The sequence below is a fragment of the Cololabis saira genome, chromosome 7, assembly GCF_033807715.1.
Source record: "Cololabis saira isolate AMF1-May2022 chromosome 7, fColSai1.1, whole genome shotgun sequence".
NCBI classification, from domain to species: Eukaryota; Metazoa; Chordata; class Actinopteri; order Beloniformes; family Belonidae; genus Cololabis; species Cololabis saira.
In genome coordinates this window covers 1,467,547-1,482,445 of record NC_084593.1, presented here as the reverse complement: position 1 = coordinate 1,482,445, position 14,899 = coordinate 1,467,547, and the positions used below count along the sequence as shown (strand labels likewise).

General features: G+C 46.3%; 1 protein-coding gene across 3 annotated transcripts in view; it reads left to right on the top strand.

Moving 5' to 3' along the window:
* LOC133446715 (NACHT, LRR and PYD domains-containing protein 4-like) overlaps positions 1–13,565 on the top strand; it is a 109,708-nt gene extending 96,143 nt beyond the window's left edge. For all 3 annotated transcript variants that reach the window (XM_061724722.1, XM_061724721.1, XM_061724720.1), the window contains exons 10-11: positions 12,219–12,265; positions 12,369–13,565. In XM_061724722.1, the coding sequence (XP_061580706.1) occupies positions 12,219–12,265; positions 12,369–12,967 (646 nt within the window). In that variant the 3' untranslated portion in view covers positions 12,968–13,565. The remainder of the gene's footprint in view (positions 1–12,218; positions 12,266–12,368) is intronic.
* Positions 13,566–14,899: the final 1,334 nt, after the last annotated feature.

The following is a 14,899-nucleotide window of genomic DNA, read 5'->3' as shown; positions in this document are numbered from 1 at the left end:
TCCATTCCATATCTTCATGTTCATATAATTCAATTGTAATATCTGACCACGCCCCTGTTACAATGGAAGTATGTTTCCAAAATCTTGATAATTTGCGACCACCATGGCGGCTAAATGTTCAATTGCTCAGTACGGAAGGTTTTGTCAACTTTGTTGCAGATCAGATAGACTTTTTTGTAAGCACAAATAAAACCCTGGGTATCCACTTTCTGGGAAACCCTGAAGGCTTACATCAGAGGTGAAATTATCTCTTACACTGCACGTGTAAAAAAAATGAAAAAAAATAGGCTAACTGTGTTGACACGCTCTATTGCCCAATTGGATGACATTTATTCTGTTTCACCTTCCCCGGATATCTATAAAGAACGTTTAGCTTTGCAGGCAGAATTCGACACAATACTAACAGATCAGGTTACAGAACTACTTTTCAAGTCTTTTCAAGGAGATAAAGCCGGTAGATTGTTAGCTCACAAGTTACGCTGTTCTTCATCTTCACATCAGATCTCCCAAATTCGTACATCGGCGGGGATAATAACGTTGGACCCTCGGGAGATTAATGATGAGTTCAGAGGATTCTATCAGACCCTTTATGCTTCTGAATATCAACCGGAAACATCGGACCTCGACAACTTTTTCCACTCCCTCAATGTGCCTGTGGTTAGTCGTGATCCGTCTGAAAAATAAGAGGAGCCGATCTCTGTAGAGGAATTATCCATGGCAGTCAAATCTCTTCAATCCAGTAGGAGCCCAGGGCCTGATGGTTATTCTGCTGAATTTTACAAAAGGCTTTTTCCTAAATTAGCCCCTATTCTATTAGAAATGTACAATGAAGCATTTACAAATGGAACTCTCCCACAAACACTTACACAGGTGACCATCTCTCTTATTTTGAAAAAAAACAAAGATCCTCTTGACTGTGCGTCATACCGCCCAATTAGTTTATTAAATGTTGACTATAAAATTTTAGCAAAGCTCTTGGCAATGTGACTGGAAACTGTTCTCCCATCTATTATATCTCCCGATCAAACAGGATTTATCAAAAACAGACACTCATTTTACAACCTTCGACGACTATTCAACGTTATGTATAACCCTTCCACCACAGGCACTTCTGAGGCAGTTGTATCCTTGGATGCTGAAAAAGCGTCCAACCGCGTGGAGTGGAAATATCTTTTTTACACCCTACATAAGTTTGGTTTTGGCTCCAAGTTCACTACCTGGCTAAAACTTTTATATTCATCCCCTCTGGCCCGTGTCAGGACTAATAGCACTCATTCAGGATATTTTCCTTTGCGTCGTTCGACACGACAAGGTTGTCCTATAAGTCCTTTGTTGTTCGCCCTCTCTATAGAACCTCTTGCGATCAAACTTCGCTCTAACCCTAGTATCCACGGTATAATTAGATATGGACAGGAGCATAAATTGTCTCTATATGCGGATGATTTATTACTATATATTATATAGTAATAAAAAAATTATATTTATTACTATATTACTACCACGATTTCCCACCCTGCCTGATAAGACACAGATCGACACCTTTCTCAAACCACTTCCTACTCTGAAAGGCACCCTGACAATCATTTATAGACAGATTTGCTCCTTACAAACTACCTCATTAAACGGCATTAAAGCTTCATGGGAGGAGGAGCTGGGTGAAGTTATATCTGATAAAATATGGGAAGAGGCACTTAAAAAGGTGCACACTTCCTCCATCTGTGCTAGACATGGCTTCATCCAATGTAAGCTTATTCATAGGGCCCACTGGACCAGGAGGAGACTGTCTAAGATTTACAAAGATGTGGATCCTAAATGTCTAAGATGTGCTCAGTCCCCTGCAAATCACCTACATACGTTTTGGAGTTGCCCATCTTTAGCTGTTTTCTGGAAAGACATTTTTAACACGCTGTCATAAATGTGTAACATGCACATTGAACCAGACCCCATTATTGCACTGTTTGGGGTAGTTTCAGCCACACCACAACTCTCTAGAGCAAGTAAGGACGTAATTAGGGCCCGAGCACCTTCAGTGCGAAGGCCCTATTGTATCTGTAGGAATTTCTTTCTTTCTTTCTTTCTTTCTTTCTTTCTTTCTTTCTTTCTTTCTTTCTTTCTTTCTTTCTTTCTTTCTTTCTTTCTTTCTTTCTTTCTTTCTTTCTTTCTTTCTTTCTTTCTTTCTTTCTTTCTTTTTTCTTCTGACGAAAGGAGGGCCTTTTTGCCCCCCTAAGCGTGCCCAAAAAGTCACCAAATTTTGCATGCAAGTCAGGCCTGGCGAAAAATTTGATATTTAATGGTTTACATTAATGGGCGTGGCAAAATGGCTCAACAGCGCCCCCCGGAAAACTTTGTGCCTCAAGCCCCACGATACGGTTTGACGTACATGCACGAAAATCGCTACACACCTGTATCAGTACACAACTTAAAGAAAAGTCTCTTGGCGACATGGCTGAAACCGAACAGGAAGTCGGCCATTTTGAATTAATCGTGTCACTTTGGCGCAATTTATGCCATTCCTTCGGCAGTTAATACGGCCCGAACCGTAACGTGCCCCCGAGTGTGTTATACATCAAAATGTGCGTCTCCATCCTGCGACAACACGCATTACTCTTCTCTTTCAAAAGCTTTACCGTGGCGACGCTAGGCGCCAAAAAGCGTGCCCACCTTTCATCTGGTTGGTTCAGACAGAAAAAATTTTGCGCCTCAAGCCCCATAATACGGTTTGACGTACATGAACCAAAATCGGTACACACCTGTATCATGTCGCAACTTAAAGAAAAGTCTCTTGGCGCCATGGTCAAAACCGAACAGGAAGTCGGCCATTTTGAACATTCTGAATTAATCGCGTAATTTTGGAGCAATATGAGCCATTCCTTCGAGAATTAATACGGCCCGAACCTTAACGTGCACCCAGGTGTGTTATACATCAAAATGTGCGTCTCCATCCTGCGACTACACGCATTACTTTTCTCTTTCAAAAGTGTTACCGTGGCGACGCTAGGTGCCAAAAAGCACGCCCCCCTTCATCTGATCGGTCCATATTTGATAGTTCCCCAAAAGTCACCATATTTTGCATGCAAGGCAGGCCTGGCGAAAAATGTGATATTTCATCATTTGCATTAATGGGCGTGGCAAAATGGCTCAACAGCGCCCCCCGGAAAACTTTTTGCCTCAAGCCCCACAATACGGTTTGACATACATGCACAAAAATCGGTACACACCTGTATCATGTCGCAACTTAAAGAAAAGTCTCTTGGCGCCATGGCCGAAACCGAACAGGAAGTCGGCCATTTTGAATTGATTGTGTCATTTTGGCGCAATTTATGCCATTCCTTCGGCAATTAATACGGCCCGAACCGTAATGTGCACCCAGGTGTGTTATACATCAAAATGTGCGTCTTCATCTTGCGACTACCCGCATTACTTTTCTCTTTCAAAAGTGTTACTGTGACGACGCTATACGGCAAAAAGCGCGCCTTCGCTTCATCAGATTGGTCCATATTTGATAGTTCTCCAAAAGTCACCAAATTTTGCATGCAAGCCAGGCTTGGCGATACATTTGATATTTAATGGTTTGCATTAATGGGCGTGGCCTAACGGCTCAACAGCGCCCCCTAGAATACTTTTCTCTGCCATAACTTTTGAAAGGTTTTACATAAAGAGTCGTGGGTGGTGTCATGGGACCCAGTATTGAGTCCTTGACCATTAATTGGTGAAAATTAGCCCCGCCCCTTCTTCTGATTGGTTGTCCCTATTTTCTGCTATAACTTTTGAATGGTTTGACATAGAGAGTCGTGGGTGGTGTCACCTGAATCGGTATTGAGTCCTTGAGCTTCATTGGCCTGAATTAGCCCTGCCCCTTCTTCTGATTGGTTGTCCCTATTTTCTGCCATAACTTTTGGATGGTTTGACAAAGAGAGTCGTGGGTGGTGTCATTTCTGATATGCTTATGGGGGGCGGTGGCCGTGAGTGCGAGGGCCCGTTCATCGCTGCTTTCAGCTTTAATTGCCTTTGTCTCTTTATTAGCAAGACGTTTAATTTTACTTATGGGGAAATCTTCCGCAGCTCCTACTCACGTCTCCTGGATCAGATCTATTTTGCACTGTGTAAAACTGGAAAAAATAAGATGCACATTGAATGGGTGTACAGACAAATTCTATGCCACATGGGCCGCCTTTTTCTCATATGTTAATAAGCTTGATTTCCCTGCGGTTCCATAGTATTGTTATTTCTCCTAGCTGTGTGCAGATATTTTTATTTATTTATTTATTAGTATTTAATTTTTTATTTACATATGTATATGTTTTACTTGCTTTCACTTTGCCGGATGGATGTGAAGATTAGACAGTCTAGCAAGTATCATGATGTACATCTAAATGGCGAATGGTCTGGTTAGGAGGATCCTGTTGTTTTATCTGGTCGAACTGTAGGTAACTTAGTCAAGGCGTATTGTTGTGTTGCTTTTTTGTGTGTGTGTGTGTGTGTTTTTTTTTTTTTTTAGGACAGTTTTTGTTAATGTCCTTTACTTAAGCATTATAATTAATTTGTGCATTTATACTGTTAATGTTTGTTGTGCCAAAAATTCAATAAAAAAAGATTTAAAAAAAAAAAAAAAAGATCTATCGTGTCACTGACTGGTACCTCTGAATGTGCATTGAAAGCTAGCTACCTCGTAGCCAGATGTGTGGCAGAGAGTAAGAAAGCTTTCACCATAGCAGAGGAGTTGGTTCTGCCTGCTGCTGTTGATACATGTGCCGTGAGATGATCGGAGAGATAGATCGTGGACATGGCCTCACACATACAGCAACAACTCATTGGAAGAGTAAAAAGTAGCCCATTTTTTTCTTTGCAACTTGACGAGTCCACTGATGTCACGAATGTTGCACTGCTGCTGGTTTTTGTTTGCTATCGCTGGGACAATAGTTTGCACGAAGACATACTGTCTTGTGGAGAGCTACCAACACGAACTACGGCTCAGGAATGTTTCCGCTGCATGGATAACTACTTCAGTGGGAACGGCATGGACTGGCAGAACTGTGTCGGGGTGTGCAGTGACGGTGCAGCATCAATGACTGGCAAGCATCACAGCGTCATCAGACAGATATTCGATCGTGCACCAGAAGCTAAATGAACACACTGTTTTCTCCACCGTGAAAGCCTTGCAGCAAAAAAGATTTCAGAGTTCCACGAGGTGATGGATGTAAGTGTGAAAACCATCAACTTTATTAAAAACAATGCTGTGAACTCCAGATGTTTAGCTAAACTTTGTGAGGACATGGAAGCAGATCAAATCCAGCTGCTTTATCACAGTGAAGTGAGACGGTTCTCAAGAGGACTGGTCCTCAACCGTCTGTTTGAACTGAGGAATGAGGTTTTCTCATTTCTCACTGAGAAAAAAATCTCCTCTTGCACATCACCATGCCAACACAAAGTTCACAGCAAAACCTACCTACCTCTGTGACATTTGTTCAGTACTGAACCAGCTGAACATCTCACTTCAACGAAGAACCAGCAACATATTTGTTGTTGAAGACAAAGTTCAAGCTTTCAAGAGGAAACTTGCTTTGTGGACCAAGAGGACCCAGGAAAAGAGAATGGACATGTTTCCCCTTTTGTCTGACATTTTGGAAAACTCCCCCCATGTGAATATCAGTGACTCTCAGCACCTCTCACAACTGGCAGAGAAATTCGATGACTACTTTCCTGAGGATCCCAGAGAGGGACACATGTGGATTTTGGACCCGTTTTCTGTGGATCCCACTGCAAATGATGTTGCTTTGCCCTCACATCTGGAATCCCAGCTTCTGGAAGTTTCCACCGACAGCACTTTAAAGTTGCAGTGGGGCAACTGGACCTGGGCTCCTTCTGGATTGCTGTCTCAAAGGAGTACCCATGTCTTGCACAGAGGGCTGTGAAACAACTCCTCCCATTTACTACAACGTACCTGTGTAAGTCAGGATTCTCCATCGTGGCCACAACTAAGACCAAAGCCCGAAACAGACTCAGAGCAACGCTGGAGGCGACTCTGAGAGCGAGCCTTTCCCCCATTCCACCCAGACTGGACCTGATTGTGTCTCAGAGGCCCAAGTGTCTCATTAAGATTCCTCTTGTTCTGTCATGCACACATATAGTTTCATTTGCACTTTATTTCAATTTTAATTACAGTTTATTTATTTAATTTAAAAAACATTATTTTGTATTTATTGATTTTAATTTTACTTTTTATTGATTGATTTATATGTACACATAATAAATATAGCCGGCAGGGAGGCTAATGTAAAAAAACGACAGTAGCCGGTTAATGCTGTGGATGTGTCAGACCCGACACTTTTTTTTGGAGTGTAATGTTAGGCTTCTTCAACAGCCATAAATAATTCAATTCAATTCAATTTTATTTATATAGCGTCTAATACAACAAAAGCTGTCTCCAGACGCTTTCCAGAGACCCAGAACATGACCCCCGAGCAATAATTACATAAACAAATACCCTTGTCAACAACAAGCATTGCATTACATATGGGCTTCCTCAAATGGCTGCGTTACGCACCAACTGCACTGACTGGCTACTGTAAGTGACGGGTTTGAAGCGCGAATTTCATCCATTCAACTGAACTGTAGGCTGTTCTGTAGTGTAGTAACTGGACTCTTTGCTTAGTTTGTTTTGGTTTAATCAATTTGTGCAAATGGAGGAGGAGGAGAGACCTCATCTCATCATGCGCTTCGGGTTTGCGCGATTCGGGTTTAGGAGCTTCACCTTCCATGAGAGAGACGCAACAACTGTTTGTCTGTTTTCGAGGTGCAAAGAGAAGGTGGGAATAGATCTTTCCTCACAAAGACTGTCACACTGGATATTGGCGAGTACATTTCCCAGACCTATAAGGCTGGTAGAGGTGAGTGCACTCCACTGCGCTTTGCCACCTCTTGTGGGGTGCCAATGACGTGATCTGTAGTTTGCATTATTCGTTTTGGAATACTCAATTGAGGAATATACTGCATGGGATTTGGACTCAGAATAATTGCTATAATTGCCACGGCATGCTCCGGTCAGCTCGAGACAATTAGACTGGAGAGATGATTAAAATGTGATGTCTGCGCACCATGAGCTTAAAAATGTATGTACTTTGCAAAATAGCAGTTTTTCTACATTAGCCGCCCTGACGGTTATTTTGAACATTAGCCGGCTATTTTACATATTCACCGCCCTGCCGGCTAATTTACACATTGACCGGCTACTTTGCAAAAAAGCCGGTTTTCTACGTTAACCGTAACATATATATATTATTTTTTCATTCCAAGTCCTTCCTTTTTTATTTAAAGGGGACCTATTCTGAAAACCAGGTTTTCTCTTGCTTTAACATTTATAAAGGGGTCTCCCCTCAGCCTACCAACTCAGAGAAGGAGGAAACAACCAGATTCTGCAGTGTCTGTACAGCCGCCCGGATGATCGTCCAGTGTGATGTGGATCTACGAGACAATAAGATTCTGATTTACATAGTTTGGCCTCCGATGCGTGAAACCACGCCCACCACTATCTCCGCCGGCCGGAGCTTCCTCCATTTTTCCGTAGCGGTGTATCGCGTCATTCAGGCAGCCAATCAGCACAGAGCCTCATTATCATAGCCCCGCCCACTCAGAATCCACCAGCCAATCAGCACAGAGCCTCATTATCATAGCCCCGCCCACTCAGAATCCTGCATAGATAATGAGGTTAGAGAATGGGAAGATAAAGACATGGATCAGAGGATGAATTTCTAATTTATTTAGCAAAAACAATCAAAAGCTTGTTTATAAGACATTCAAGGCCTGTTTAAAATAGGTATTAGATTGCAATAATAGGTCCCCTTTAAGTAAAATCTAATTATTGATAGTTTTTTATTAATAAGCCTGAACTGATTGATTTGTGCCATGAATCAAGCCTGATGTGTTTGCATGTTAACATTGACATGTTTAATAAAATTCTGAGATGATCACATTTTCCATCCATTATCTATACCCGCTTTATCCCTTGCGGGGTCACGGGGGTCTGCTGGAGCCTATCCCAGCTCATTTCAGGTGAGAGGCAGGTTCACCCTGGACAGGTCACCAGTCCATCACAGGGACACATACTGTATATACAAACAACCACACTCACATCTACGGGCAATTTAGAATCACCAATTTACCTAATATGCATGTTTTTGGACTGTGGGAGGAAGCCGGAGTACCCGGAGAGAACCCACGCAAGCACGGGGAGAACATGCAAACTCCACACAGAAAGGCCCCTGCCGGGCCTGGGAGTGGAACCGGGGACCTTCTTGCTGTGAGGCAACAGTGCTAACCACTAAGCCACCGTGCTGCCCATGATGACATTTTATTATGTCAATTTATTTGACAAGTTTTTTGCTTGTTAAAGTGTAGGATTTGGTTTAGTATTGAATACAAATCAAACCAAGAGTGACATCATTTTAAGCCTATACACTGTTTATATTTAATGGGCCCTGGGCCGCTCTGGACTGAAATAATTGAGCCTCAAGGTCAGAAAGGTTAAGAACTCCTGATCTAGCAGATACGGGAGTGTCCAACAGGTGATGGGGGTGTAGTGGATACAGGAGTGTCCAACAGGTGATGGGGGTGTAGTGGATACAGGAGTGTCCAACAGGTGATGGGGGTGTAGTGGATACGGGAGTGTCCAACAGGTGATGGGGGGGTGTAGTGGATACAGGAGTGTCCAACAGGTGATGGGGGGGGTGTAGTGGATACAGGAGTGTCCAACAGGTGATGGAGGTGTGTAGTGGATACAGGAGTGTCCAACAGGTGATGGGGGTGTAGTGGATACGGGAGTGTCCAACAGGTGATGGGGGGGGTGTAGTGGATACAGGAGTGTCCAACAGGTGATGGGGGGTGTAGTGGATACAGGAGTGTCCAACAGGTGATGGGGGGGTGTAGTGGATACAGGAGTGTCCAACAGGTGATGGGGGGGGTGTAGTGGATACGGGAGTGTCCAACAGGTGATGGGGGGATGTAGTGGATACGGGAGTGTTTCAACAGGTGATGGGGGGGTGTAGTGGATACGGGAGTGTCCAACAGGTGATGGGGGGGGGGGGGGTGTAGTGGATACGGGAGTGTCCAACAGGTGATGGGGGGGTGTAGTGGATACAGGAGTGTCCAACAGGTGATGGGGGGTGTAGTGGATACGGGAGTGTCCAACAGGTGATGGGGGGGGGGGGGGTGTAGTGGATACAGGAGTGTCCAACAGGTGATGGGGGGGTGTAGTGGATACGGGAGTGTCCAACAGGTGATGGGGGGTGTAGTGGATACAGGAGTGTCCAACAGGTGATGGGGGGTGTAGTGGATACAGGAGTGTCCAACAGGTGATGGGGGGGGGGTGTAGTGGATACAGGAGTGTCCAACAGGTGATGGGGGGGGGGGGGGTGGGGTGTAGTGGATACGGGAGTGTCCAACAGGTGATGGGGGGGTGTAGTGGATACGGGAGTGTCCAACAGGTGATGGGGGGGTGTAGTGGATACGGGAGTGTCCAACAGGTGATGGGGGGGGGGGGTGTAGTGGATACGGGAGTGTCCAACAGGTGATGGGGGGGGGGTGTGTAGTGGATACAGGAGTGTCCAACAGGTGATGGGGGGGGGGTGTAGTGGATACAGGAGTGTCCAACAGGTGATGGGGGGGTGTAGTGGATACAGGAGTGTCCAACAGGTGATGGGGGGGGGGGTGTAGTGGATACAGGAGTGTCCAACAGGTGATGGGGGGTGTAGTGGATACGGGAGTGTCCAACAGGTGATGGGGGGGGGGGTGTAGTGGATACAAGAGTGTCCAACAGGTGATGGGGGGGGTGTAGTGGATACAGGAGTGTCCAACAGGTGATGGGGGGGGTGTAGTGGATACAGGAGTGTCCAACAGGTGATGGGGGGGGTGTAGTGGATACAGGAGTGTCCAACAGGTGATGGGGGGGGGGGGTGTAGTGGATACGGGAGTGTCCAACAGGTGATGGGGGGGGGTGTAGTGGATACAGGAGTGTCCAACAGGTGATGGGGGGGTGTAGTGGATACGGGAGTGTCCAACAGGTGATGGGGGGGTGTAGTGGATACAGGAGTGTCCAACAGGTGATGGGGGGGTGTAGTGGATACAGGAGTGTCCAACAGGTGATGGGGGGGTGTAGTGGATACAGGAGTGTCCAACAGGTGATGGGGGGGGGGGGGGGGGGTGTAGTGGATACAGGAGTGTCCAACAGGTGATGGGGGGGTGTAGTGGATACAGGAGTGTCCAACAGGTGATGGGGGGTGTAGTGGATACAGGAGTGTCCAACAGGTGATGGGGGGGGGGGGGGGGGTGTAGTGGATACGGGAGTGTCCAACAGGTGATGGGGGGGTGTAGTGGATACGGGAGTGTCCAACAGGTGATGGGGGGGGGGGTGTAGTGGATACGGGAGTGTCCAACAGGTGATGGGGGGGGGGGTGTAGTGGATACGGGAGTGTCCAACAGGTGATGGGGGGGGTGTAGTGGATACAGGAGTGTCCAACAGGTGATGGGGGGGTGTAGTGGATACGGGAGTGTCCAACAGGTGATGGGGGGGGGGTGTAGTGGATACAGGAGTGTCCAACAGGTGATGGGGGGGGGGGGGTGTAGTGGATACAGGAGTGTCCAACAGGTGATGGGGGGGTGTAGTGGATACGGGAGTGTCCAACAGGTGATGGGGGGGGGGTGTAGTGGATACGGGAGAGTCCAACAGGTGATGGGGGGGGGGGTGTAGTGGATACAGGAGTGTCCAACAGGTGATGGGGGGGGGTGTAGTGGATACAGGAGTGTCCAACAGGTGATGGGGGGGTGTAGTGGATACAGGAGTGTCCAACAGGTGATGGGGGGGTGTAGTGGATACAGGAGTGTCCAACAGGTGATGGGGGGGGTGTAGTGGATACGGGAGTGTCCAACAGATGATGGGGGGGGGTGTAGTGGATACGGGAGTGTCCAACAGGTGATGGGGGGGGTGTAGTGGATACGGGAGTGTCCAACAGATGATGGGGGGGGGTGTAGTGGATACGGGAGTGTCCAACAGGTGATGGGGGGGGGTGTAGTGGATACGGGAGTGTCCAACAGGTGATGGGGGGGGTGTAGTGGATACGGGAGTGTCCAACAGGTGATGGGGGGGGTGTAGTGGATACGGGAGTGTCCAACAGATGATGGGGGGGGGTGTAGTGGATACAGGAGTGTCCTACAGGTGATGGGGGGGTGTAGTGGATACGGGAGTGTCCAACAGGTGATGGGGGGGGGGTGTAGTGGATACGGGAGTGTCCAACAGGTGATGGGGGGGGGGGGGGCAGTGGATACAGGAGTGTCCAACAGGTGATGGGGGGGGGGGGGTGTAGTGGATACGGGAGAGTCCAACAGGTGATGGGGGGGGGGGGGTGTAGTGGATACAGGAGTGTCCAACAGGTGATGGGGGGGGGGGGGGGGGGTGTAGTGGATACAGGAGTGTCCAACAGGTGATGGGGGGGTGTAGTGGATACAGGAGTGTCCAACAGGTGATGGGGGGGGGGTGTAGTGGATACAGGAGTGTCCAACAGGTGATGGGGGGGTGTAGTGGATACGGGAGTGTCCAACAGGTGATGGGGGGGGGGGGTGTAGTGGATACAGGAGTGTCCAACAGGTGATGGGGGGGTGTAGTGGATACAGGAGTGTCCAACAGGTGATGGGGGGGTGTAGTGGATACAGGAGTGTCCAACAGGTGATGGGGGGGTGTAGTGGATACGGGAGTGTCCAACAGGTGATGGGGGGGGGGGGTGTAGTGGATACGGGAGTGTCCAACAGGTGATGGGGGGGGGGGGTGTAGTGGATACAGGAGTGTCCAACAGGTGATGGGGGGGGGGGGGGTGTAGTGGATACAGGAGTGTCCAACAGGTGATGGGGGGGTGTAGTGGATACGGGAGTGTCCAACAGGTGATGGGGGGGGGGTGTAGTGGATACAGGAGTGTCCAACAGGTGATGGGGGGGGGGGGGGGGGGTGTAGTGGATACAGGAGTGTCCAACAGGTGATGGGGGGGGGGGTGCAGTGGATACAGGAGTGTCCAACAGGTGATGGGGGGGGGGGTGCAGTGGATACAGGAGTGTCCAACAGGTGATGGGGGGGGGGGGTGTAGTGGATACAGGAGTGTCCAACAGGTGATGTGGGGGTTCTGACATCTCATCCTCTGAGAGAGACTGATCTGGTCTGACCCTCCTCCTCCTTCCAGGGTGGAGCCTGCTGGACAACGATGGCTGACACCAGGTCTGATGAAGTGTAAGTGTGTTTTTATTCAACCATCTTCACTCGTCCATGAGTCCATCAGTGATCAATAACTGATCAATAATAACTGCAGCTACTTGTTTGTTCTCTCCATCAGATTCCTGTCAACTCACCGTCGACACAAACACAGTCCACAACAAGATCAAACTGTCTGATGACAACAGGACGATGACACGTGTGAAGGAGTATCAGTCGTATCCTGATCATCCAGACAGGTTTGATGATCATCGTCAGCTGCTGTGTAGAGAAGTTCTGACGGGTCGCTGTTACTGGGAGGTCCAGTGGAGAGGAGAGGTTTCTGTATCAGTGAGTTACAGAAGAATCAGCAGGAGAGGAGACTCTGGTGACTGTTGGTTTGGAGGAAACGATCATTCCTGGAGTCTGGACTGTGATCCAGGTGGTCAGTACAGTGTCCGTCACAATAACAGAGAAACATCCATCACCTCCTCATCTCCATGTCCAGACTCTGGCAGAGCAGCAGTTTACGTGGACGTTCCTGCTGGAACTCTGTCCTTCTTTGAAGTCTCTGTCTCTGACAGACTGATCCACCTCCACACCTTCAACACCACCTTCACTGAACCTCTCTATGCTGGATTTAGATTTGGAGTCTGGTCTGGGTCCTCGACCATATCCAAGATAAGCTACATGTTAAGGACCTTGTATGTGCCTGGTTCAGTGTCTCTGTGTCCACTTTAGTCTCCAGAGTCTCCGCTCAGAGAAACTGTCTCTGTTGGATCCTGGACTTGGACTCTGGTTCTGGTTCCTCAGAGTCTCCATGAAGATGATGATGATGATGATGATGATGATGATGATGATGATGATGATGATGATGATGATGATGATGATGATCACCTTTTATCTTTAGTTTTTTGGTTTATTGTATTTTATTTGATCTTTTTCACATTTAAACATTAAATAATTTACTGGATTGTTGATGTTTGATCATGAATTAGATTTTTATCTCATCATTCTTGTTTTATTCTTGATTCTGTCTCTAAATGTTTTCATGTTTGACTTCACGTTTAGATTCTTAGAATCTTGTTTCTTCCCTGAAAGAAAGTTTGAGCTTCAAATCTAAACATTTCCATTTTACATTCAACTTTTCCAGTTTGTACAATATTTGATTGATTTATCTGATTGTTTTAATTTGATTCCTTCAATTTTCAAAGTTGTTGATGTAAAAATGAAGTGAGAAGATGTAAATATTAATGTAACATCCAACATGTAAAAACATCAGCAGCATGTGTAAAAGTATTCAAGTACTCTTGAAATAAACCAACATCAGCGTTAGAAACCAAGTGAAGATGAAGTGATACCTAGTTTGGATGGAGGGATGAGACCAGGGGCCTCATTTATAGAGGGGCCTATATTTGTAGAGGTTTCACACGCGCGTAAAACTCATTATGTATTAAAAAAAAAATCTGTGTCCCTTTAGGGGCTCTGTAGAGTGGCCCGGCACTCATTTGTTCTTTCCTCCGTCACTCTACGGTTGGGAACGGCCGGTGGGTGACGAGGAAGTTCCCGGCACAGCGCCCTGCACTGCGGCTACGGCTGCAGCACCAGAGTCCTGACTGACGCTGAGCTTCACACACAGAGGGACACGATCAGCGCTATTATATTATAAGTCTGATATGTGATGACATTAACAGTATGACATGAATCTGGCTTCATTTCACCACCTCACCGTCTGCGTCGCCAGTTCCCCAGATCTTAAGTAAGTTCCTACGGGAGGGTCAGGGTTGCCGTAGGGATACACACATTTTTCGGTTAGTTTTTTCTTTTTAAATCCTAAACTTTGCGTAGAAGGCGGCCTGCGCATCTTTCAAGCCCTGTTTTGTGCGCAAGCAAGCTTTATAGATGAGGCCCCTGGTCTGGATGGAGGGATGAGACCTGGGGCCTCATTTATCAACCGTTCGTAGAAAAAGTTCTAAATTCTGTCGTAGGAATGAAATTTAGAATGCGTGTAAGTACAAAAAATTCCGAATTTATCAAACGTGCGGACACCGGTCGTACACACATCAGTGATGATAAATCCCACCTGTTCTAAACTGCCGTGCTCGTGCACGGTTAGGGTCATTTGCATTCAGAAACGCCCCCAATTGACCATATATGGTAGCAACAACAGGAGGTTTTTTTTCTTTTCAAACTATATTGAACAAAATTCTGTAGGGTTTATAACAAAAGGCAAATTAAACAAAACAATCAATTATTTACAGATATTCAACATTTGGGGTTGAGGGCAAAAAAAAAAGATACATTTACTGATAAGCTATGGGAAGTGTAATAAAAAAGTGTTAATAAAAGTAAGAAACAAAGACATCGTTTCATATAAGCTTTTGGCAATATCGTTTTTTTCACACATCAGTTTAAGAGACGCTAAGTACAGTTTACATTCATTTCTCAGATTTACAATGGAGGGTTTGCTGTTATTCCATTTGCATTTATGTATGTGATATTTACCTAGTAAAATAATTATGTTGACCATGTTTGATATATTTCTTGGAAGATTATCCATATAAATTAAGATTTGGTTGGAGTCAACAGCTCCTGCTTGGAGGTGCAAACACCAACAGAGCTGTTCTGCAGAATAAATGAGTCCTGCGTTCCTCAAGGCAACAATGTTTGACA